Here is a 24,322-nt window from a genome sequence, read left to right as displayed (position 1 = left end):
CCCGGTGATTGGATCGTTTGCCAGCTGACCAACTGTGGATGCACATCGACTTGAAGCAAAATTCCGTCGAACTGGTGGAAGGACAATGGCTAGTGGACGAGACACACTTCTGAGACCACGGCATAGGCATTTATCTTTGATCATCAGTCTATCATGCGCCGTTTCCGGGGACTCTAGCCACCTCTCATAATTCTCTGCTGTCATAGTGTGGTCTTCTGCTGTCCTCGTTGCGTCGATGAAGTCTCGACGATGACCCTGATAATTGTTGTTCTTTTCCGAGTGAATATCAACTGCGTGGTGATTCAGCTGTCTAGAGGCATGAATTTCTTCTCTGGGGCTGAGTTGTGTCACCTCGGAGAAGAGGTTGACGTCTTGCATTCATAGCAGCAGGAATCCAACTCTACCGACATACTTTACATGGTCTGCTATCTAGACTCGCTTTCAGAGTTTGTCACGTGCATAACGAGGATTGGAAGAATATCCAAAAGACAACAGAGTCGCTTGTTGAACCCTGGCGAGCATCCCACAGCTTCTTTAATCTCAATATCGAACGCCACCTCAAAAGAGCAAGCAACCCGTCAATCCGTCAACCCCAACGGGGCTGAGCGCAGCTGAGCTGCAGAAACGTTGCAATTCCACAGCTAAGCGAGCCTTTTTGGGGGTTCGGCGTGTTGGTTCCCCCTGGCATACTTTATGTCGTGGCCAATGGCCGGGCGACGAAGTCTGTTGGAACTTCGATTCCGGGATCTTGACCCACAACACCAACATGTGCGTATTATTTCCCTCGCCAAGCGTTGGAGCCTGAATTTTACATGAGCTGGTTCTCTTTTTTTTTCGTCTTTTCCCCTGCGACTTCATCAAACTGTTTCTTCCTTCTGTGGGACAATGCCCGTCAATTTCATGAATCAATGAGGTTCTTTTTGTAGCTGACTTCCTTTACAGCACTCGCGATGCAATGGAAGGACAGTGGGGTTGTTGGAGGCTTCCAACTCCGGAGGAAGCCTGTCACGCAGCAGGCGAAGGAGCACTCTGACGCCAATGAAGGCCACTCAGAACGCGTCCCGGATTCTTTCCCGAGACCTGATAGTCCTGAACTGGCGCCTTATCAATCTCCAACCGATTTTGGTCAGAATCCCTGGCGAGTCAATGAAGGCGGATACCAGAGCGTTCCTGGAGCAGAGCACGACACCAATGTCCACCATTCGGATACACGGGACATTTCATCACACCCTGCTACGACGGAGGACTGCATTAATCGTGGTCTATCGCGAAACGATGGCACGCAGAACTTCGGAAGAGATCACGGCAATCTGCTTTCGAAAGCTCCGATACCATCTTCAGGTTCCTCGACAGCCGGAGCTTCGGACGACAGAAGAGATCTCACCCCAAAAATATCGGACAAACAAGACCCCAAGCCAGACGGAGACCTGCTCCTTTCTTGGAACGCAACTTTCTTGGCATGGTGGCAAGAGCTGATATGGTGCGCCATCAGCCTCATATCAGTTTGCGCTCTGTACATCCTCTTGCGCCACTACGACAATAGAAAGTTGCCCGACTGGCCTTCTGGACTCACCCTCAACACAGTAATCGCTCTGCTTGCGACCGTCGCAAGGTCTGCCTTTGTCATTCCGGTGTCCGAGGGCCTGTCTCAACTCAAGTGGCTCTGGTATCGCAAGCAGAGGACCCTGAAGGACTTTCAGGATTTCGATGCTGCTAGTCGCGGACCGTGGGGGAGTCTTCAGCTGGTGAAAACCACGAAAGGCTGGTACGTGGTTCATCATAGCCAATGAATCGAGTAATACTGACGCCATCTAGGCCTCTGAGCGTCATTTCTATGGTTGTATTGGTCACTGCCATGCTCACTTCCGCTCTGACACAATCATCCGTCACCTATCCCGAGCGCCAGGTTGCCATCTTGCCTAGTTCTCCCGTTGCTCGTCTAGTTCGATTTTGGAATCCCATGACAGTCAGCTGGTACTCCCCCTGTAAGTCTCTTCTCAATCTCTCCTCTGCTGAAAATCGGCAATGCCCGCGTGTTTGCATACTCATGACCCCCAGACATCAAAGGCGCAACCTACGACGCCAGCATCCAAGCCGGCCTCAGCCACGACTCCAACACCCTCTACCCCTTCGACCAGCCCGGCTGCCCCACCACCGAGTGCCGCTGGCGCGTCTTCAGCACCCTCGCCATCTGCACCAAGATGTGGAACATGACCGACCAGCTCACGTACAACTACAACGGCAACAGCAGCCGCTTCGTCAACACCGGCACCCCGCGCAGCCTCTCCCTGCCCAACGGCGCCCTCGCCAACTTCGCCCCGTCCCTCACCGGGCTGGTAAGCCTCAACAACGGGCAGGCATCCCTCCTCCCCGCCGCCGAGGTGCCGCAGTCGGCCTTCTTCAACTTCACCGCCATCTTCACCACGACCAAAACCACTGGCGCGATGGAGGTCATGTTCTACATGTGCGCGCAGCGCTACAACGTCTCGGTGCAGAACAACGTCTTCTCGCGGACGCTGATCCACTCGTCTGCGGAGGTGGAGGAGGGCACATTCCTGATGCCGGAGTCGACGACTTCAAAGGAACAGGTGGAGGTCACGACGGAGGCGGTGACGGTGCCGCAGGAGCCCGGGGTGGCGTTCCCATACGGCGGCACGGCGCTGACGCCTCTGATCGAGAGCTTGTCCAGCGCCATGAACGGGACGTACCCCACGACGGAGAACGAGCGCGGCCGGGCGCCGTCGCGGTACTTAAACGTGCTGGATGTTGTGCGGCGGGAGCGGAACGGGACGGAGAAGCAGCTTTTCGAGGCGGTTGGGAATGTGACGAATAATGTGGCGAGGAGCTTGACGAATAGTCTCCGTGATAGCTTGACGACGGAGCAGGCGTACATCACGGGACAGGCGTATGTCAGCGAGACTTACGTTAAGGTGCGCTGGTGGTGGATGACTTTGATCTCGTGCCAGGTCGTGCTGTCGACAGTCGTCCTGGTAGCTGCGCTAATTCAGGCGAGGATGGCTGGATTGAATGTGGTCAAGAGTTCGACCTTTCCTGCATTCTTTGCTATTGATTCGTCGGAGAAGAAGATGCTGGAGACGAGAACGGCCCCGATGGATGTTCAAGAGAAGGATCGATATCTAGGGACGAAAGGGCTGGGACAGTGGAGACTACGGATGCAAGACAACGGCTGGGTGCTTTTACGGGATCAGAAGGAGCCGGGATGCTAGTTGTGTATGATAAAGATGATACAATAGCAATGTGATGGAGGTGAGTGGATGACGAGCTTGAATCTAGCTTGCCGAGCGTTGAATATTCACAGCCTTAAAGTTCTCAGTTTTTTTTTTCAAAGAAGTAAATAGGATGATTACTCCTCTTCGGCAAGATTCCATGCTATGAATCCTCTCTTAGCAGCTCAAGCCCAGCAATCATGCAAACCTCATTTGATTCCAAAATATAGCGCCATTTGTTTGGTCAAACCGGAATGTTCTTTTTTGTCTATTCCATCTGACTAGCAAAACACCTCTCTCTCATCACAACTTCAACCCCTCCATTAACCCCTCCAACACCCTCCACTCCTCACTCCCCTCCCAACTCTCCTTGCCACGACTCATCACACTCCTCACCGCGCTCCTCGCCTTGCCCCTCCACTTGCTCCCAACCCCCTCCACCTCGCCGCCAAAGTTCTCCAACACACCCACCAACTCATCCGTCCTCTCCACCACAACCCCCCACGCCCCCTTATCCACAAGCCAATTCCTCCCCTCCCCGACGCCCCCCGTCCCCGCCGCGCTCGCCGTCAACCCCCCGCCCGCCCCGGCCCCCATCGCCGCGCGCCACCCCTTCTCCGCCGCGTCCACCGCGCCGGCATACTCCCGCCGCCACACCCGCAGCTTCACAACCAGCCCCCACAGCTCCGAGCGCGTCGTAATCAGCGGCACCACGCTCTCCTCGAAGAGCGCGACCACCGCGCGCTCCACCGTGCCGCGCGGGGGCGTGTACACCCCGTGCCCGTCGTCCTCGGCCTTCTGCTTGGTCAGCAGCGCCTCGTTGAGCAGCGCGCGCAGCACGTCGTCGTCGAGCGCGTCCTCCGTCTTGCGGATCCGCATGATGGCCCGCAGCGCCAGGACCATGTCCAGCACCGCGGGTGGCCGCATGCGCGACGCGAGCGTGAGCACGTTGTCCCAGATGCGCCAGTTCTCCTGCGCAATCTGCGCGCCGCGCTTGTACGCCGCCAGGGCCTGCGAGAGCAGCGTCGCGGGGTCCTTGACATCGCTCTGCGGATGCGCCACCTTCTCTTCCTCCTCATCGTCATCCTCCTTGTTCTTCTCATCGAGCATCTTCTTCTTCAGATCCTCCACCGTCTCGAGGTACATGCTCCACAGCGAACTGCCCAAATTACTCCACGTCCGCGCGTCCTCTCCGCCGACGACCTCGCCCGCCGCCCCGATCGCGCGGCCGTACGCCTCCGCCGCGTCGGCAAAGTTGCCCATCCGCAGGCTGATGTCGCCCAGCCGGCCCCACAGCTCCGGGCTGAGGCGGTTGCACCGCGTCGCGGCCTGATACGCCTCCAGTGCTTTCGTCCAGTCCTTCTGCTGCAGCCAATGCTCGCCGAGCGACTTCTGCGCGCGCGCGAAGCGGTGCTTCGAGACATCCCACGCGCGCTCCCAGTGCGCGGGGTCGTTCTCGAGGTCTCCGAGGATGCAGAACAGCCGCGGGGCGTTGGGCGGAGGCGGCACGCGCTCCGGGCCCTGGAAGGCGTCTGGTTTAAGGTACGTGACGTCTTCCCCGTCCTCGAGCTCCGTATCGGGGTCCGCGTGCTCGACGGCGGCCGGGGTGCCGGTCTTATGGAACAGCCGCCAGCGTACGATGGCGCGGGCCTTCTGCTCACCCCCGGAACCGCGGCCGTCTTCGTCATCGGCGGACGCGGAGGAGGCGAGGCACAGCGCGACCTCGGCCCAGAGGCGTAGGCGCTTGAAGATCTCGAGCGCGGAGACGAGGGAGCCGACGCCGGCCCAGGAGTAGGCGAGCTCGGACTCGAGGTGCCAGCGCGGCGGGGAGGAGAGGGTGTGGATGTACTGCAGGCGGACGCGTGCCGGCGCAGTGTCGGTGTCCTTTGCCGCTGGGAAGAAGGAGGTTGGCTTCTGCTGTTGCGATGTTGTTGTTGTGGTTGTGTCGGGGGATGTGACTGCAATAGCCGGCACGTCTACATCAGCGACGTCTTCGGCCTTGGGGCGCGGCGCCTCGGAGGTGTCGACGACGACCTGGTCGACGACGGCCTGCATCTGCAGCACGCCGCGCTCGACGGTCCTGCTGCGGTGCACCTCGATGCGGGAGCGCACGAGCAGGGCCTGCGTGTAGATCTGCCAATTTGTCGGCTTGTCCGACACCACGCGAACGGCGTACGGCAGGACCTCCTCCGAAGTCAACGCGTCTACCGGCGAGAAGGTGTCTTTCAGCGTCGCCTCCGTGAGTAGGATGATCTGGTCCAGAGGCGAGAGGCGAGGCTGTGCGTCTGGGGAGAGATCCGCGAGGGCGGCTGGTAGCGCAGAAGGTGCAGCGGCGAGTTCGCCGTGCTTGCCCGTCGCGTCCTTGGAGAACTGGATCTCCTCGAGGAGAGTATCGTCGTTGAGCGCCACGGCCTCGGGCCCGGTCTTTTCCTCCTCCGCTACCTCCTCTGGTACGTCGGACTTCGCGAGAACGACAAGCTGAGAAGTGCTCTTCTCTTGAAACTTCGTCCTCTTACCCAATGCACCAGAGAGCGCGTACGCGAAGCTATTCAACTGCGTCGCCTCCTTCAACGCCTCGCGCGCCTTGTCGTCGCGGCCGAGCATGATGTGCGTATTCGCCGCCTCCAGTAGGAACTGCACCTTCTCCTCGCGGGACCAGGCGGCGGCGCTCTCGCCGGTGGCCCAGACATCCTCATCGAGGAGCTGCTTGCGCACGGCGTCGAGGCAGGCGGTGATCTGCTCCGCGAGCGTGGGCACGTCGATCCACTGCGACGCCTTGGCGAAGTTGGACCCGGGCCCGAGGGAGGGCTGGCTGAGGAGTTTGAAGTGCCAGACGTTGATGCGCAGACGGGTCCAGGGGACGCTGAGGCGCGTGGCGTCGGAGAGAGTAACTACATCCTCAGAAGTGGAGGCGGTGAAGATGTGTCGTGCCAGGGCGAAGAGCTCGATGTTGGGAATGTACGGATACGGCGAGACGCCGTCAACCTCCAACTCCTTAAAACTCTTCCTCCTCAGGACCTTGAGTGTGTCCTCGCCAGTGGACGTGTCTGCCGCAGCAAGCGCCTCAACAAAGAGCTTCTCTACCCTTTCGACATTTTCCAACACAGGGCCGGTAACATTAGACTGCAAAAAGGCGTTGAGCGTAGCAAGACCGACGGCGATCTCGTCTTCGGAGAGAGATCCGGACGGCTGCTGCTCGCTGGTCTGTGCGAGGCTGGACGCGAATCTGGCGATAACATCTTTCGCGGCGGAGGATGTGAGCACGTCGACGTAGGCGCCGTTTGCGACTGTCGAGAGCAGCGAGGCCGGTGCCTGCTGGGATTCAGCCATGATGTGGTGAGTTGTTGTCGCAAGACGAATAATCTCGGTTGCGATAATGAGAATGTCGCGATAGTGGGTGAAGTCTGCCCCGCGGCGGGGTAACTTTTGAGAAAAGAAAACCTTTGAAATTTCGCAACCCTGTACAACGATGCGGAACTTGCAGGCTGTCGTAGTTCTCTAGGGTCGCCCAATGGTACCTCCAAAGTAACTTAGCGTTTCTTCGATTCCGTCTCGTCGCCGGTGAGTCAAACGGCGCGGTTTTGGGGTGTTTTGATGCCCTGTGAGATCGAAATTTCCATGGTGGGGGCGGGGCAAATTTTCACCTGCTGTCTGTCACTTTTACATAAGCAGCTCACTGGCCCCTCACCGAGCTCTCCGCGGGGCATCTAACCCACCACCATTACCCTGATGAGTCTCACTCTGAATAGATGCTCACTTCAACTCGTTCAATATCGCGAGGGAAGACTGAGTCTTGACAATGCTACACTATCGCTTGCACTGATACGCTACATGATGAGATCCCCGCCATGAACAACTAACCATACGCAATAACGCTGTCCGAGTCTCCTCAACATCGCCATGGGATAGTACATGATTACGCTAGCTTTATGAATCTCATTGTGCCTCATTTCCACCATGTCCAGAGCTCGTCTGACAGCTTCTCCTAGACCTTCTTGCCCGTCTTCTTGCGCGTGGGAACAACCTTGAAGCCGGCGCCCTGGATGGCGGCGTCGCCGGCAGGGGCGGGCTCCTTGTGGCCGCCCTTCTTGGCAACCTCATTCCATCCGCTGGAAGAGCCTCCAGCCTTACTGTCGCCAGACATCTGCTTCTCCACGATGCCCTTGTCGGCGAGCCTCTTGCGTCTGATAAACTCATCGGCGAAGTGCTGTCCGTTCATCGTCTTCGAGCTAGAATAGATGGCGTCGGCAATGAGGGCGTGCTCAAGAGGCAGAATGAGCAGACCAGCGGCGAAAACATCAACTGTATACTTGGTTAGAGACGCTCAATATTGAAGGACTCGTGTGAGACTTACTGTCAACACCAGTGATTCCCCTAGACAGCTCGCGGCTGAGCCACTTGTTGAACTCGTCCATGGCGACATCGGTCTTAGCGGGAGCCGCGATGGGAGCAGCAACGGGCTTGACTACAGGCTTCGCAATCACCGGGGTAGTCTTGCCACCAGCAGCGCTGACGGAGCGGGTCTGCGCGGCAGGACCGGTGGGCACCTTGACCTTGCCGCCGGCTCCGACGGTAGCCCAGCCGCTTCCAGGAGGGGGGGCAGTGCCGGCAGGCTGCGGGAGGCCAGGAGCGGCATTGGGCTTCGTAGCGAGATCGGCGTAGCGCTTACCCGCAGCTGCAGTCGCCAGGCCGGTCTGGACAGCGATCTCCTTGGCCTTGACCTTGCGAAGCTCCTCCTCTCTCTGAATGTCAGCCAGGGTCTTCTGCTTGCTGGGCGTGCTGGCTCCGGGGGTAGCCTTGGTGGCGGCCGGCTTGGTCCAGGGGCTAGCGGCTGAAACCGGTGACCCGTTGCCCCAAGTGCTAGTTGTGGGCAGGCCTCCAGTGGCAGCAGCAATAGCCTTCTCACGCTCTCTGAGAGCGGCGGTCTCTTGTTCGAGGACCTGGCGACGACGCTCGGCGGCAACCTCCTCAGCCTTGGCCGCCTTACGAGCCTCGGCTTCCTGGATTTCTTTCAAGCTAGGGCCCTTGCGACTGGCGGCCTCCTTGGCCCAGGGAGCCAGCGGGGGAGGCTCGGTGGCGGAGCCGGTGTCGGGAGTTCCGGTCTGAGAACGGTTGTACTGCTCGGGGAGGTTGGAGCGGGCGCGCTGGGCCGTGGGAGCCGGGAGGGGAGTGCCAGCGGTGGGCAGAGGGGGAGGGAACGGCATGGGCAGACCCGCAGCAGCGTTCTTGGCGGCGGCAGCAGCAGCCTGAGCCTTCTGGACCTGTTCAGTCAAAGAGAGTTGTTGCTGCTCCTCCATAATCTCCTTCATGCCGGGAGCGGGAGAACGAGACTGCTCCTGGCTCGCCGCGTGAGCAGATGAAGCTGACGCGGGGGCCTCTTGCTCGACTAGCTCTTCGGCGTGCTGGGCCTCCTGAGCCTTCTCCGCCTCGTGCTCGGCGCGGAGATCCTCGAACTGCTTGAGGCGCTCACTGAAGCCCTCCTCATCCTTCTCCAAATCCTCGGTGCCAGGCAGGTTGTTGCGCAGGCTGGTATCGTTGGCGGGAGCGCCGATGGGCTGCTGGGGGAAGATGCTCGACAGGCTGGTGGGAGCTTGGATGCTGGTCAGCATCTGGCGCTCGGTAGGATTCAGGTTCGCGAGATCTTCCTCACGAAAATGATCAAGCCCAGACCCGACGGGGGCCTGGGCGGAGCTCTGCTGGATGGCAGAGTCGAAGAAGCCGGAAGTGGGCCCAACACCGCCGCCAATGGGAGGCTGATGGGGGTGAGCACCGATCGGAGACGAAATGCTGCCGAAGCTAGGTTGGCTCTGCAGGCTGTGAGCGCTGTGCTGATGGTGAAGACCGGGAACACCACCTGGACCCTGACTTTGCAATCTAGTGATGGCCTGCTGCCGCATCATGTAGTCCCGCTGCTGAGCCATGGCCTGCTGCTCCTCCTGCTTTCTGCGCTCGAGGTTGTTCTGCTCCTCCGCAGTTAGAGTTCTGCCAAAACTAGGGAAGACACCACTGAGAGGCGGGATGACACCGGTGCTGCCGCTGGGAGAAAAGGGCCCGGCTTGGGTGGGAGGACCGTGAGGAATGCCAATTTGAGGGACAAGGAACGGCTCTCTGGAGTTTCCAATTCTACGGATGAGCTGTCCGAGTGGCTCAAAGTCGACATCTTCGACCTTCTTCACGCGAAGATCGGGCGTGAAGAAGTTGGCTTTGTACCAGTCATTCATCTCCAAGCCGCTGAAAGGTCCCTGGATGTTTTGCTGAGGGTCGAGGTAAACCCATCTCATTCGATCAGGCATAACCATGGTACGCTGAGCACCGTAGTCAGCACCGGTGGAAGCCCCGGGAGTAAACGACTGCGGGTGTCCTACGCCGACCGCTCCGGCGTGAGAGAGGTCAGCGCCACCGAAGCCGCTGTGCGTGCGAGCCGGGTCAGAAGGGAACATCTCCTCGAAGATGCCGCCGCGGCCACTGCGCATGGGACTACCAGTTTCGCGTGGTTGGGCGGAGAAGTTGCTGCGGCCAATAGCGCCCAGGGGGTTGGCTTGGCGCAGGTCGGGGAGGGAGTCGCTCAAATTCTCCTGCTCATGGCTTTGCATCTGAGCCTGCATGGCGGGTGGGAAAAGTGAGCCCAGCTTGCTACGGCCGATAGTCCCAGCTCCACCAAGACCGCCGGCGCTGGCGGGCCCAAAGACCCCAGCATTGATGCCTGCCAAGCCTGGAGACTGAAGTTCAGTACCCATGGGGCTAAACAACGAGTTACCAAAGACTCCTCCGAAGCCACCGCGCTCCCGGTCAGGGGTGCCAGTTGAGAGAGGAACAGGCCAACCAGAGCCGTAGCCGCGAGGCCCAGCGCTACTTGTCTGGCTGCGATCACTGCCGTCGAGAGCATGACTGGGGAAGCCGCGCAGTGAGTTGAAGCCAGGGTTCTGCTCCCCACCGATAGACGCACCGTGTTGCTTGTCAGCACCAGTGTCATCGTGAGATTCACCGCGCTCGGCGGGAGGGCTACGGTATGGGTTGGTCTCGGCAGGACTCTGGGGACCGGGCTCCTGCTCCGAGTGTCGACCAAGATTCAAACCAGACATGCCGAAATCGCCTGTCGAGCCCTTGACGGGCGTCTCAAACATCCCAATGTTGCTCTGGTTGGGAACGGCCGGAGGGCTCGTGTCTTGTGCACCACCCAGGGCTGCGCTGCCGGATAGGCCGTCGTCGCCTCCGAAGGGGTCAGTGTCGGTGCGAGGGCGTGAGCGCCAGGATTGGGTATCGGAGGCGGAGGCTTCGTTCGGTTTGGCAGAGTTGTCAGGACCGTCCTTGTTGATCAGGTTAGCGAAGCGACTTCCACCGCGAGCGCCGGAACCGATGGTAGAGGTCGGCGTCGGCATTGCAAATTGACCAAAGGCACCGCCACCGCCACCGCCCGCACCACCAGCAGACGTCTGGCCAGGATTGTTCCAGAGAGAGCTGATATTGGCGCCCATCGAGGGAGCGCCAGCCGTGTTGCTCCGGGTCAGACCGCCGAATGGTGGGGCCTTGGCCTGGGACCGGGCTGGGCTCTCAACCTCGTCCGGCTCCTGCTCCTTCACATCATTCTTACGCCCAAACAAGAACTGATCGTCGCCACGGGCCCCGAATCGCGCTGCACTCGGGGACGCAAGGGCGCCGCCGCCGAAGGGGTTCGAGTCTGTCGTCTCGCGGCGTCGGGTGCCCGGTCTCGAAGCGGAAACTGGAGAAGACAGACCGTATCCAGCGGCGCTGCCGTGCGACAGAGACGCTTTCCGACCGTTGGTTCCAGGCGCTTGGTTTGCTTCCTTGTTTTGGATGGGCGGCTTCAGAGGAGAATTGACGTCGGATGCGAATGCCTGCCTCATATTAGTATCCATGGCGTGGCTGCCAGTGCCGTCATGCCAGCGCACCTTTTCCTCCTCGTCCGTCAAGCCGTTCACTCCTACAGGGTGGCCGTCACCACGGGGGTTCCAGCAGGCTGAGGGATCTTGAGAGTTATGGCTGTTATTGCTCTTGCCCCAACCCCGCGCAGCGCTTCCGTTTGTGTGTCCCGGAGTCCATCCCGGTTCTATCACGACAGAAGGGTCCGCGTCCGCCGTGCCGTTCCTGTACAAGCCCAGGATTGACTCCTTCTGGTACTGTGACGAGATCGGGTAGTCGTAGCTGGCGGCTCCGGGGGTCTGGGGGATCGCGCCTGTGTCGGCGTTTGACGCGGCGAAGGCGTGTTCGGATGAGGCAGCGGGTTGGGAGGCTTGGCCGGGGGTCGTCGAGGGGCGGCGGAAGGTCAGCGTGCCGTTTCTGGCATCACGTCGAGCCCTGCATCGCGTGTTAGTACCTTGTGGATGCGTGGCTTGGGTGCAGTGTTGGTTCGCGGCGAGGCCGGGGACAGCAGGGTTGTGCAGGAGTGCTGTGACGTTGCGGCAAGGCTGAGAGGATGGAGCAGACTCCACACCGGCCGAGCAACCAACGCACGCAGCTAGCGTGCAGAAAGGGAAAAGATGCGACATCGTCACGACGACAGGCCGAGCAGAAAGTCTGCGGCAAAACGAAAAATGCGCGGTGGGTAGGGCAAACAAGCGACCAAGTGGGAAGAGGAGCAGAGAGAAGAGGTGGAGGAGAGGGCAACTGACCATTCCCCGCTGCCCGAACCGCGGTCGCTGCGTCCCGCTCTCGCGTTTGCGTTCTGACCGGCGGCGGCGGAGGCGAAGCTTGATGGTAGATTCGAAGGCATGGCTGATGTTGGTGTTGCGCAAAAAAAATAGGGGGATTGAAGGTGTTTGCTGGCGTTGAGCAAGGGCCGGGGGGTTGCAGCAACAACGCGCAGGTTGTGGTTGTGGATTTTTTTTTTTTTTGGGTTGGGGGTTTCGGGAGTTGGTCTGATTCGACTCTGGTCGCTTCCGTGGACAAGGCACGAAAGGGAACGGATGCAGTTGGATTGGTGTGTGTTTGTGTGTCGCGCGCGACGTTTCGTTGGAGATGGATACACAGAGGTGATCGGTGTTGTGATACAGATAGCTGATGAAGGCTTGCTAAACGATGGATTGATCGGGAGACCGAGGAGGGGGCGGTTCGCGAGCGTATGCGGTCGTCGTGCGAGGGTGGTGAGGGTGAGCTGTCTCGTCGAAAAAATCAAAGGTTTGAAAGGAAAATTGCCAGCTCGGAAAGACCCACGATGGGTGTGGTGTGGGGACCAGGGAGAACTGTGGGAACCGTACCCGCGCTAGGCCGAGAAGGGGAAGCGCCCGGGGTTTTGCCGGTGCCGGCCACACGTTTTTAGGGTGAGTGCCGGATGACGTTGGCTTGGTGGTTGTTCTATTTATCTTGCATTTTCACTTAATCGCAAAAGAACTGAAGTGCTGCTGAATGTTTCGTGTGACTTGACATTTTCTCCGACTTGGAGGAAACACTGAAGACACTGGAAGACAATTGGGTTGTTGCTTCCTCCTTCCCCTCCACGGCAACAAAGACGTGACCCAATGGCAGACCCTCCTTCCATTGCGTCACGTGGTACGTCACACGTGACCCCACTCTGACGTTGAAGCCTCAAGTGCCCAGATCATCGGGTGCTGCTGCAGGGCTTCTGGCTTGGGGGCTATCTGACACCCAAGACCCTACGCAGTAGGCTGGGCTGGGATCGGGTGCTAAAATTCCTAAAAACCCGGCTATCTGACCTAGGCCTTCAGGGGTCATCCCCTAGAGCACACCGTCGCCGCTGCCCGACCTCCCCTCACTATGCACTCTAAAAAGAGAAAAGCCTCCTCTCTCAGGTCAGGCCATGACTTTCATCTTCACCACCACGCCTCAAAATGCTGCCTGCTGCCAACCAACCCGCCCGCCTCCTCGTCCCATGTCTTGGGGCCAGAACAGAAAAGTCTCATGCCTGCCCACGACTCGCATCCCTCGCGCCCACCGCAGGTGTCATTGGGCAGGAGTTTCAGAACAAGCTCAAGGGAGAGTTTAATGCTTTTGGGTTGTTTCATGCAGCCAACGGGCTCTGAACACTCACGCTCGACTCGTCCAAGGGAGGGATGGAGGGGGAGGAGTTGAGGAGGCAGCATTGCGCAGGATGATCACACACGAACAATGAGACGACGTTCGACCCCCTCACCTAGGTTGGTGTTGGCTCTGCGCTGGCCTTTGCCTTTTGCGCCTGAACTGCCCTATTATCTGCTGTCCGCAGACTTGCTGTCCGGATGAAATCTGCTCGCCTCGTGCTCGTGCTGTTCGATTCTGTCATTACTCAGTCACCTTTCTTGACTGCCTCTGTCTGCCCGCAAGATATCCGTGCATCTCGAACTTATCTTGCTGGCCTTACGTCGTGTGCATCGGTGACGTGACTGACGGTTGCTTGAAGCCCATCAAGACAGCAACTTGCATCCTGGAGCCTGCGGCCTGATCTGTGAGAACTGCCCCCGGGCTGCGCAATGGTTTGGAGACGACAACAGCATCATCCTGTAGCCTCCCACGTGTCTCGCCCGCTTCCAACGCCGCACGTCGTCTAAAGTCTTATTCCATATGTGATTTCTCGACATTTCACTATTACCGTCTTTCCTTTCATAATGTTATGTCTCGGCCGAACCGGGTCCGGCGCTATCCCATCGCTAGTGCAAATCGTCTCATAGCTAGCCTACCTAAAACCGCGGAGCCCCCTGGAAGCTTGTTCAACCACACATGCCACATCCCCAAATATCACGGCCCCCTTCCGTCACATGTGTTTCGCCGCCAACGACATCTCATCACACACAATAACATCTCACAATCCCAGAGCAAGGCTGATGCTGGCAGCCACCACACGCTAAGAACATGGCACAAGCTGGACTCACGCGCTCGCTGATGAGCTGGCTCACCCGCATCCTGGCATTCCTCTTCGTCATCTGGGCATCCCCCACCGTGTTGGGCTCCTTCGGGCTCGGGGGCAAGGACGATGCCGGAGACTACGCCGCCACGAATCCCTGGCGCGACCTCCCCGCGGACCCGGCCGTCCACGAGACGCTGAAGGAGGTGCTCCTCATCGGCGACACGCTGCGCGACGGCATGCTGCCCACATCTCTCCCGGGCGACGACTACGACACCTACTCGGCCATGCTGCGCAGCCTCGAGGGCCGCGAGGACCTCACCTGGCTCGTCATCCAGGAGACGCGCATCGATCAGACGGTGTCGGCGATCGCCAACCGCGGCGGGTACCACAGCCCCATCCCGGAGGAGCCCCACGACTTACATGAGCGGGCGAAGAGGCTTCATGATCACTGGTTTAAGCTCACCTCGGCCAAGGACAAGCCGGAACGCTGGGAGGTACGGTTTGACACGACGTATCTCCCGTCGCTCCTCACGGCGCAGGCGCTGGATTCGGGGGAGAGGGCGAAGGGGTTCAAGCTGGACTTGACGCCTGCGCAGAAGGCCGAGGCGGAGGAGAAGTACAAGGCCTACCGCAAACGGAGGGACCGCGCCGTGAGTTACCTCAAGAACAACCCCCCGAAGCCGATGGCGTGGGTCCCGGTCCAGACGGACGCTGAGGAGGTCAAGCGCGGAATCTGGGAGACGATCTTTAGCGATGGGATTGTGCGGGCTGGGCGGAAGGTGTTGGGCAAGCAGATGGCGGCGAATCCGCTGTTCAAGCCCGTCTATCGGGATCTTGTCACGGAGCGAATTCCATATGGCTGGGTCGATCCCAACCAGCCCGCGGAGGAATTCAATGAGGCGGACCACCTTAAAGAAATGGAGGCCTTTAGAGAAGAAAGCCGTCTGAGGCAGGAGAGGTCGGATAGGCAGGCCAAGTTCCAGGAGGAGCTGAGGGCTGCGGAGCGGGGAGACAAAGATGAGTTGTAATGTTGGAGTAAAGAGGGCATGAGAAACCAAAGCAACAGTCTTCGCTATTTTATACAGGCTAAACGCTAGTAATTCTACAAAGATGCGTCAACAGCGTGCACCGTCATGCCGGTCACACAACCCCCCCCCCCCCCCCCCCCCCCAACGTGTCTTTTTCACCGCCCAGTTGAGCCGCAACACTCCATCTCAACCCCCATCGCCAACTCTCACCAGCCCTCATCGCTTAGTACCCAGACAGCACAGCGCCGATGGACACGATCGCCGGCACGCCCTGGATCAGGAAGATGCGCGGGTTCGCCGTGGCGCCGCCGTACGCGCCGGCGACGGCGACGCAGCCGAGGAAGAAGAGCTTCAGCTGCTCGGCGAACTCGGGGACGGGGTGCGCGAGGCCCCAGGCGAGCCCCGCGGCGAGGAAGCCGTTGTACAGGCCCTGGTTGGCGGCGAGGGCCTTTGTCTTCTCGGCGAAGTCGGCGCTCAGGCGGAAGGCCTTGCGGCCGCGCGGGTGCGTCCAGAGGAACATCTCGAGGACGAGGATGTAGCCGTGCAGGCCGGCCATGAGGCCCGTTGCGGTGGCGCCGATGTAGCCCATATTTTTGGAGGTGGTGGTGTGAGAATGAGTGAGTGTGGTGGTTGAGGTTTAAGGTCAGGTGGAGTTCGTGGTGGTGGCTGCTGTTTGAGAGGAGGCCGGGGGAAGAATGAGTGACTGGTTTTTGTCTCGGAGACAGCTAGTTCAACGACGATTGTGAAAGTTTTCACCGCAAAAAGTCCGAAGGCGTCGTACCGTTGAGATAGGGGAGCTGGGCAGAACTGGACGGTACCGATGGGATAAAATCACCGGCGGAACGGAAAAACGATGGCAATTTAGGGGCGTGTTGTCTCACGAACGAATTCGGATGTTTGCGAGTCAGCTACTTTTGGGCTACACCGAGCTCACCGAGGACACCGGCGCTGAGGATGCTTGGCGGGCTGCATTCGACTGAGACAGAGGGCATCTCGAGGCTACATTTGGGAGGCCTGAATTGCATTACATGCGGGACTTTTGAATTCTTGGGTTGGGTTGAATTAATCAGTGAAGCAATAATCGAATCAAAAGACACGCAGTCAAGTTTTTCGATACCAGCCTGGTTCAATCCCCGTCAGAGTCATACAGCAGTCAAAAAGGTGTGCCCATAGGCAGCAAGCTGTGAAAACAAAAGTTAGAAGGGAAGAAGGATATAAAAAAAAAGCAAAAAGGCTATCTTGTTAACCGGCACTATTCTCGATTTTCTCTGGTCGTCGTTGTCCTTGTTTCTGTCCTAATTACCTTCCCTTCCTCTGTCTCCCACCGTCTCTTTCATTCATCGTCCTTGTCACCCTCGGTAGGAAAGAGCACCTTCCTAAACCAGGCGTCGGCCCCTTCCTCCTGCAAATCACAGGGCAGTTGCTCGTCCAATCAGAAAATATTGTAATAGTGGATACCTTCATTGAGCACGTGACATCACCATCTTGCCCAGGGAAGGAACGAACAGAGGGGTTGCTTGCCTGTTGTACACAGGGAAGCTGCAGGGATGAGGCACCTGCTCCGCCCTCGACGCGAAAACTAATTGCTGCTCACCTCGACGCGTTTGCAGGGTCCTCGACATCGATCGACTTCCACAATCCCCAAAATTTCACCCACAGATATCGTCGATCGGGATATCGATTGCCTCGATTCAGTACAATCCTTTCTGAATTCTGGCCCTCTTTTTCCCGCACCCAATTGCTTTTCTTCCACTTCTTGACCCCGCTTTACCTTCACCTTATCCTTCTCACTCACCTTCATCCCGGCCAAGCTTCTTTTCCCGGGTTACACAACCAACAATCTAGGCCGCCGTGAACGGACACCAACCGCCACCTGCCCGTATTGCTGATGGGTCCAACGTTAGCCGCAAGTCAGGTCAACCCATCGTCACCAATTTCATCCAAGAACCACGGTCCAGGCAGATCGGCTTAGTCACAATTCATCTGACAAGATGCCCCCGATTAAGATGGAGGGGGTAAAGATGGAGGGCATCAAACCTGAGCCATCCGATGCCAACGACTTGCTTTCGACCCCCGTCGCACCCGTTGCAAACCTCAGGAACTCGAACCAAGTCTCTCCTTACGCCACACCTGCGTCGGCATCTACTCTCCGCGGCACCCCTCTTCACCATGTCAAGGCTGAGCCTGGAGTGAAAGCTGAGGTCAAGCAAGAGCAACCCGTTAAGGAAGAACAGCAAGGCCCCGACCCCCTCGAGGAGTGGTCTACAGAGACATCCCCGGAGGTCCTAGAGGATGGCGTCAAGCGAGGCCTGGACTTTTTGAACCATATCAAGAACTTCTTCAATGCTGCTTCATCCATGCCCGACACCCAAGCTCCCGTCTGGCTCAAGGCCATCAGCGATCTCGAGGCCCGATCGGAGGCTTCCAAGGCAATTGTTGGTGTCGTTGGCAATACCGGTGCCGGCAAGAGCTCCGTCATCAATGCGCTCCTCGACGAGGAGAGACTTCTGCCGACCAACTGTCTTCGAGCCTGCACTGCCTCCCCCACGGAGATCTCATACAACAAATCCGACGACCCCTCCGAGCTCTACCGTGCCGAGATTGAGTTCATTTCTCCTGAGGATTGGATGAAGGAGCTCAAGACGCTACACACAGACATTTTTGACGACAATGGCAATGTATCCCGCGAGTGCACCAACCCTGACACGGAGGCTGGTATCGCTTACGCCAAGATCAAGTCCGTCTATCCCTCCAAGACCAACAAGATGATCGCCGAGAGCAGCCCCGAGAAACTCGCCAACGAGTCCGAAGTGAGACGTGTACTCGGCAGCGTCAAGAAGCTCAAGTCGACCACCGCCAAGGAGCTCTACAACGGCATGCAACGCTACGTTGACAGCAAAGAGAAGAACAACCATCTCAAGAAGGACGTCCCCATGGAGTATTGGCCCTTGATCAAGGTTGTCCGCATCTACACCAAGGCGAACGCTCTGTCCACTGGCGCCATCATCGTCGACTTGCCCGGTGTACAGGACTCCAACGCCGCCCGAGCTGCTGTTGCCCAGCAATACATGAAGGCATGCAGTGGTCTCTGGATTGTCGCTCCCATCAACCGCGCAGTCGACGACAAGACCGCCAAGTCCCTTCTTGGTGACTCATTCAAGCGCCAGCTCAAGTACGACGGTATCTACTCCGCTGTTACCTTCATCTGCTCCAAGACGGACGATATTTCGGTGACTGAGGCCGCCGAGAGTCTCGACATTGAGGCAGACGTCGCCGACTCGTGGGCCAAAATTGACGACCTGCGCGACCAGTTGCGTATCCTCAAGAAACAACTCATGGAAGGCAAGGACGAGAAGGCAGACCTCCTCGATAGGCTCGAGCAGCTCGACAGCCAGTGGGAAAAGTGGGACGACTTATCGCAGCGGCACGCTGATGGCAAGACCGTCTACTTACCCACCACCCACGGCAAGAAACGCAAACGCGGTGCGACCTCCTCCAGAAGCCGCAAGAACCGCATATCTGCTGACAGCGACGACGAGTCGTATTCGGACGATTCGGCTAGTGATAAGGAGAACCAGCCGGACGACGACGACAACGACGACGGCAGCGATGGCGAACGCCAGCCGTTAACTGAGGAGACGATCCAAGAGAGGCTCTCAGAGCTCAAGGCACAGCGCAAGGAGGTTCGCCAACTGCGAAAGGAGGTGGACCACAAATTAGCCGGTCATCGACAGGCGATGAAGCCCCTTCAAGCCGAAGAGGGTCGTCTGCTGGCTGGCGTAAAAGCTGTTTGCATCCAGGGCAGAAACGAATACTCGAAAGGCGCTATTCAACGCGATTTCGCCATGGGTATCAAAGAGTAGGTTTTTGGCCCCCACCCCTCCCCTTCTCCCCCGTCTTCGTCCCTCGTCTTCGTCCCCCGTCTCCGTCCCCCCCTCCCCTTCTCCCGTCCCCGGCCCCGTCATCACCTCCCGTCTCTGGCCCCGTCTTCGTCCCCTATCTTCGTCCGTCGTCTTCGTACCCCATCCTCGTTTCCCCTCCTCGTTTCCCCTCCTCGTCTCTCTTCTCCGTCCTCGTCTCTCTTCTCCGTCCTCGTCTCTCTTCTCCGTCCTCGTCTCTCTTCTCCGTCCTCGTCTCTCTTCTCCGTCCTCGTCTCTCTTCTTCGGTCCCGCTCTCCACCCTTGCCCTCGTTTTCCGTCCTCGTTTCTCATTTTCGTCCCCCGCTTTTGCACTATGAATTTGTTACTAACTACTGCAGACTGGACCAGGAAGCTGCCATCGAGGAGAACGAAGAGACATTCAACCCGGATGAGGATATCAGAGACTATGATGAGGTCGCTCGCAACCTGCCCGTATTCTGTGTCAGCAGCCGTGCGTACCAGAAGATGAGAGGTCGCCTACAGAAGGACGACTTCAACGACGAAGGCTTCCGCAACGCCGACGAAACTGAGGTTACCCAGTTACAACAGCATGCCAAGAAGCTCACGGAAGCTGGCCGTGCGGCCACTTGCCGTCGTTTTCTCAACGACTTGAGCCAGCTACTCAACTCCATGAGGATGTGGGCTGTCAACGATGGCTCCCTCTCCCACATGAGCGACCAAGACAAGAGAAACGAGGAAGGTCACATCCGTCGGCAATTGGCTTCGTTGGATAGAGTAAGTTCCCTGGCCCTTTTGTCTTGCCGGGTCTTGTTGAGTGCTGACTGAATGCAGGACTTTAAGAAGGCCGTCGATGAATGCCTTACCTCGATAAAGGAGGCTCTGGCTGAAAGCATATACGATTACTTTGATCTTACCATTCCATCAGCGTTCGCCGCAGCCGTCCCAACTGCCACCTCCTGGGGCGCACACCGAAGCGAAGGTGGCATGTTCTGGGCAACCTACAAGGCCACGTGCCGCCGGTCCGGTGTCTATGCTGGTGCATCTGGTCCTCGCGACTTCAATGCCGAGCTTTTCGAGCCGATTAGCAAGCAGCTTGCCACTGGATGGGAGCGTGCTTTCCAACGCCGCCTCCCCCAAGCGCTTGAAGGTTTCGCTATGAGTGCCCGCCTGCTCTTGGACACTTTCCACCGTGGAGCCATCGCCCGTTCTCAGCAGCGCGGCACCAACTACGCGGGAATCAACATGCTGAGCCAGCAGCTTCGGACCCACACGGCCCGGCTCAAAGAAATTCCAGGTTTGCTCCGCACCGTTGTCCAGGAACTGCAGCGTGAGGCCAGCAGAGGCTTCCATCCCGTTATCACCGAGGAGATGCAGCCGGGATATGACTTGTGTGTCGCAGAGTGTGGTAAGTTTATCTAGTTCGGTCAACGGGTAGTAAGCTAACCTTTCGACAGGCACCGGTTCGTACGCTCGCATGAAGTCGCACATGATCAACCACGTTGAGAACGCCCGTCATACAATGTTCCGTCGCTCCACAGATAGCGTCAAAGAGCAACTCAAGGCGCTATGCAAACGGGTCGAAAATGATATGGCTGCCCAGGTACAGGAGATTTACAACCTCCTCGCTCGTGACTACCTTTCTGTCCTAGTTGGGGTCGACTCCAGCATCCAGCCAGCTGGTCTTCCAAGAGCGGAGCGCCTTCTTCGGGCTGAAATGTACCCCATCTTGCAGGGCACATCTCGGTGGTTCGCCAAGCCTCCAGCAGCCGAGGTCTCCTCGGTTTCCGAAGACGTTGATCCATTTGCCGATGACGACGATCTCGCCGCTTCGCAACTGCAGGATGAGTTTCAAGCAGGTGCCCACGAGGCTTGCGTTAAAACCGAAGCAGTGTAAAGATCTGCCTTTCTGCTAATGGATGACGAGAGACGGAAACGGAGACGGACGAAGACAGACGAAGATCCAAGACGATGACGACGAGGACGACGAAAACACCGGAGACGGACGAGGACCAGAGACGAAAGGGGCTGAGAGGATGGGAGGAGGACCAGCAGAAGCAACGCCAGCGGTCAGATTCTTTTGCTTCTTGGCGTACGGGAGCGCCTGGGTGCTCCTTCGTATGCTTTGAGGCGTTCGGAGCGGAAATACCCAACAGGCGTTAGGTTACCTCATTTTGCGGATGGAAAAGTAGCCTTCATGTTAGCTGCACTTGGAAAAGTGTGGACGTGGCGATGCTCATGGTACTTGGTCGCGGCGTTTTTTTTAGTTCTATATCCCAAGCAGGAGAGGTATCATTTCAGTCGTACTTGCTTTCAATTGAACAACGATTTGCTTAAACTTCGATTCTGCGTGTCTTGTATGTGATCTGCCAAGTTTGTCATTACCTCGTGTCCTCGGCGTTCCCAGCCAGACGCGTTCATGAGAGGTGAGGACGAGGGAGGAGCTCACACGGGTTAGTGAGGCGATGCCCTCGTCTTGCTCATTTTGGGGGTGGCGTTCGGTGAGTGGGGGGAGCTTTGCGTCAACATGAAATATTGAAAACCTTTACGGCCCATGGAGATACGGCACATGATGTTCGGAACTCGAGAGCGACACGTGTGGGGGAAAAAATAGATTCCACTTCTTATCTAGACTTATTCACCAATGAGGTGATACACTGCTTCCCTACTCATGCATTCTAATAAATATACGGATCCCACACATCTGGCCTTTTTTGCTCAATTTATTGTTTAAGGGCCCTGTGCTCCTACATCCCGTCTTTCCATCAACTCGCCATTTGTCCTCACCCATCCCTCATCGTCGGCGGAGGACTCAAGAGTGCTGAGGCTTGCTACCCGGCTTGCGCTTTCCCGTGAGGACAATGATCTCGCCGTCGGCAATGAGACGCTCGCGGGTAGCATCATCCAACACTGGGATACGATCGATACGACCACGCTTCGACAAAGCCGAACTCTGGCTCGCGGCCTCAGCGAAGACACACCGCTGGAAGGCCTCGTTGTTCTCCATGGCCGCGTCTCCCTTGGCCATGATCTCCTTGACGCCCTCGTCCATGATGTAAGCGCAGTCGGGGGCGTTGGGCGCCGGGGTCGCGGTGGGCTTCGCGCTCTCAGGACCGAGCAAAGCGTCCCTGAATATTTCGATGATACAGCCCACCATGGCCTTTAACTCGGCCCTCTTGGTCGCCATGGAAGGCTCCCCGACTTTGTCCCCGGCTTCGATGCCCTTCTGGCGGATCTTCTCGATTCTGGGAGCACAATATTCCTGGGACGTCATGTTGGCGGGGATTGCGGTGGCCGTCTTCTTCTCGATCTGGGGCCCGACGCGGACGACGTCCCCGAAGTTAGAGGGGTAGCCCCGGGCCGCGAGGTGGGCTTTTGTGGGGGCGGTGGTGCCGGTCGCCGTACCGGTGGTGTTGGTCGCCGTAGCGGCGGTCGAGCTAACGGTAGCTGAGGACGCGGTAGGGGTACCAGTGGCCGAGAACGCGGTACGGGTAGCGGTGGCCGAGGAAGTGCGGGCGGGCCTCTTGGTCAGCTTGAGAGGACCCGAGACGGCTGCGGTAGGGGCGACGACGCCGGGGCCAGGACGGCCGCGGATCTTCTCGACGGCGTCGTTGGGCAGGATCTTGTCTGCGGCGACGGCGGGCATTGACTTGGCCACGACGGGCCCCGGGGCGGCGTTGAGGATGGCGCTGAGGGCCTCCGGCGACAGCTTTCTGAAGCCGTCGTCGTCGGTTGCGCAGGCGGCGTCGACAGCCGCGTCTCTCTTGTCTTTGTTGCACGGAGGCTCCTCAGGCTTCGGAGGGTTCTGCGGCTTCTTAGCCTTCTTCGCTGCCAAGAAATTCTTAGCCTTCTTCTCTCCCCAAAGCTCAGTTAAATTCTTCTCAAGCTCCTCGGGGCTGAGTTTCTCGGGCTTCGAAGGCTTCTTTAGCAACCTGGCCTTCTTCGCTGCCCAACGCTCCTTGGCCTTCTTCGACCAGGGGCTGGGGTCCTCGGGGGGGCAATGACCGTTGTCACAGCCAACCCACGACTCCTTAAGACCCTCCACGACCGGGGCGGCGGAAGGGGAAGCCGGGGTGGCGGTGGGTGCCTCCAGGGGCAAGGCCAAACCTGTGCCGGTGACAGCCAGGATGGCTGCCAGGAACTTGTTGGAGTGCATCTTGGTATGTGACTAGGATGGATGATGTGATAAGATGGTTTTAGATGGCAAGATTTGTTGTTCGTGAAAACCTGGTGATGTTAGAGTTGCTAGCGTTGATGTCAGTAAGCTGGTTGCTAGCTGCCGATGATGAGAAGGAAGAAAAGCGAGAAGAACGCGAGGGGAAGAAGATCTCTCTATTTATTAAAACCTGCATTGTTCGCAACGGTTGTTGTCTAAGTTCGGAGAAAGCATTGGGTGGCAATTCTTCAGTCGAGTGGCGGTTTGACGCTCAAGAATATTGAGGTTCCCCCAGGGTGCTTGGGGATGTGCGGTGTGGACAAATACTTCAATCTGTCTGGATGAACGACTGTATCATGATTATGACCCTTTTGGCTTTCTTCCCTTGTCTACTGTTGCTTTGTCTTCTTGGCAGTCTCCGATACCTAGGCGCTGCCATACCCTGTGGCCATCGTCATCACCATTTGTCGTCTCTGAGCTCCTCTATGGCCAATATTGCCAGTATAGATGAGCGGCCATCCTTCTGGTGAAATTGTGTTGGACAGATCTGTAGCCGCCGCATCGTTGGGTGAGATTGGAATGTGCCCGATCCGTACCAATATTGAAGCTTGTATGCGGCTTTTCGCAGGGGGTTTCCAACCCTGAGTGATGCGGCTCACAAATATCTGCGCCGTTGAACGGTTTTATATGGGTCCTGCGCATCCCCGTAAAGCTTAATAGCTCCATGCCGAACGGGTTTTGTGGCGTTCTCTCAACCAAGATTCTCGAGGGCCAAGGTCAGTTCGAAGGACGTCGGAGTATTGCTCTCGATACAAAGGAGATCGTCCAGGAAAAGAGTATTAGGCAGAGATTCTCGTCTCGGGTGGGGCCCATCTCCGTTTGGCGCGTTCGTAATACCACTCTCAAGGTCTTAATGGTACATGTCGAGATGCGATACGGTGGTTTCGCAGCCGTTCGGGTCGGTCAGACTGTTGTATGAGAGGCCCGGAGAGGTTTCTGCTGTGGCCGCCTCTTGGGACCATTGGAATTGTTCATTAGTGGCTGCGGCGAGGACAAGAAGGTTGGCTATTTCCTGATCGTCGGTGGCGGAGAAGGCAGACATATTGAGTTGGTTACCTGGGTGCGTCTGAACCAGGAAAAACGTTGCTTCGATGATAATTCAAGTTGCAAAGAACTCTACAGTTTAATGAATGTGTTGAAAACTGCGTTGATCTCAAGATCCAATATTGGGCACA

At 57.9% G+C, this 24,322-nt stretch overlaps 7 protein-coding genes across 7 annotated transcripts; 3 read left to right on the top strand and 4 right to left on the bottom strand.

Annotated features, from left to right (window-relative positions):
• Window positions 1–950: 950 nt before the first annotated feature.
• Window positions 951–3,227, top strand: CGCA056_v005608 (uncharacterized protein; the record flags this gene model as incomplete). Its single annotated transcript, XM_037320860.1, has 3 exons — window positions 951–1,765; window positions 1,816–1,985; window positions 2,059–3,227. 3 exons carry the CDS (start codon window positions 951–953, stop codon window positions 3,225–3,227), a joined length of 2,154 nt encoding a protein of 717 aa, XP_037180607.1.
• A 303-nt stretch (window positions 3,228–3,530) lies between these two features.
• Window positions 3,531–6,557, bottom strand: CGCA056_v005607 (TPR repeat-containing protein; the record flags this gene model as incomplete). The annotated part of the gene is made up of 1 exon (XM_037320859.1): window positions 3,531–6,557. The coding sequence occupies one exon, from the start codon at window positions 6,555–6,557 to the stop codon at window positions 3,531–3,533; it is 3,027 nt and encodes a 1,008-aa protein (XP_037181016.1).
• Window positions 6,558–7,212: 655 nt separating this feature from the next.
• mpd2 (GYF domain-containing protein mpd2) lies at window positions 7,213–11,958 on the bottom strand (the record flags this gene model as incomplete). The annotated part of the gene is made up of 4 exons (XM_037320858.1): window positions 7,213–7,529; window positions 7,582–11,083; window positions 11,138–11,543; window positions 11,858–11,958. 4 exons carry the CDS (start codon window positions 11,956–11,958, stop codon window positions 7,213–7,215), a joined length of 4,326 nt encoding a protein of 1,441 aa, XP_037181015.1.
• A 2,072-nt stretch (window positions 11,959–14,030) lies between these two features.
• On the top strand, window positions 14,031–15,053 carry CGCA056_v005605 (uncharacterized protein; the record flags this gene model as incomplete). Its single annotated transcript, XM_037320857.1, has 1 exon — window positions 14,031–15,053. One exon carries the CDS (start codon window positions 14,031–14,033, stop codon window positions 15,051–15,053), a length of 1,023 nt encoding a protein of 340 aa, XP_037180606.1.
• A 223-nt stretch (window positions 15,054–15,276) lies between these two features.
• On the bottom strand, window positions 15,277–15,642 carry ypaA (Uncharacterized protein; the record flags this gene model as incomplete). The annotated part of the gene is made up of 1 exon (XM_037320856.1): window positions 15,277–15,642. The coding sequence occupies one exon, from the start codon at window positions 15,640–15,642 to the stop codon at window positions 15,277–15,279; it is 366 nt and encodes a 121-aa protein (XP_037180605.1).
• A 1,402-nt stretch (window positions 15,643–17,044) lies between these two features.
• NUGGC-0 (Nuclear GTPase SLIP-GC) lies at window positions 17,045–20,828 on the top strand (the record flags this gene model as incomplete). Its single annotated transcript, XM_037320855.1, has 4 exons — window positions 17,045–18,912; window positions 19,312–19,708; window positions 19,766–20,339; window positions 20,389–20,828. 4 exons carry the CDS (start codon window positions 17,045–17,047, stop codon window positions 20,826–20,828), a joined length of 3,279 nt encoding a protein of 1,092 aa, XP_037181013.1.
• A 915-nt stretch (window positions 20,829–21,743) lies between these two features.
• On the bottom strand, window positions 21,744–23,087 carry CGCA056_v005602 (uncharacterized protein; the record flags this gene model as incomplete). Its single annotated transcript, XM_037320854.1, has 1 exon — window positions 21,744–23,087. The coding sequence occupies one exon, from the start codon at window positions 23,085–23,087 to the stop codon at window positions 21,744–21,746; it is 1,344 nt and encodes a 447-aa protein (XP_037181249.1).
• Window positions 23,088–24,322: the final 1,235 nt, after the last annotated feature.

The sequence above is a fragment of the Colletotrichum aenigma genome (assembly GCF_013390185.1).
Source record: "Colletotrichum aenigma strain Cg56 chromosome Unknown KSG_Cg56_contig03, whole genome shotgun sequence".
Taxonomy (NCBI): Eukaryota; Fungi; Ascomycota; class Sordariomycetes; order Glomerellales; family Glomerellaceae; genus Colletotrichum; species Colletotrichum aenigma.
The sequence above is the reverse complement of the archived record's forward strand: the minus strand, read 5'-3'. Positions and strand labels throughout refer to the sequence as shown.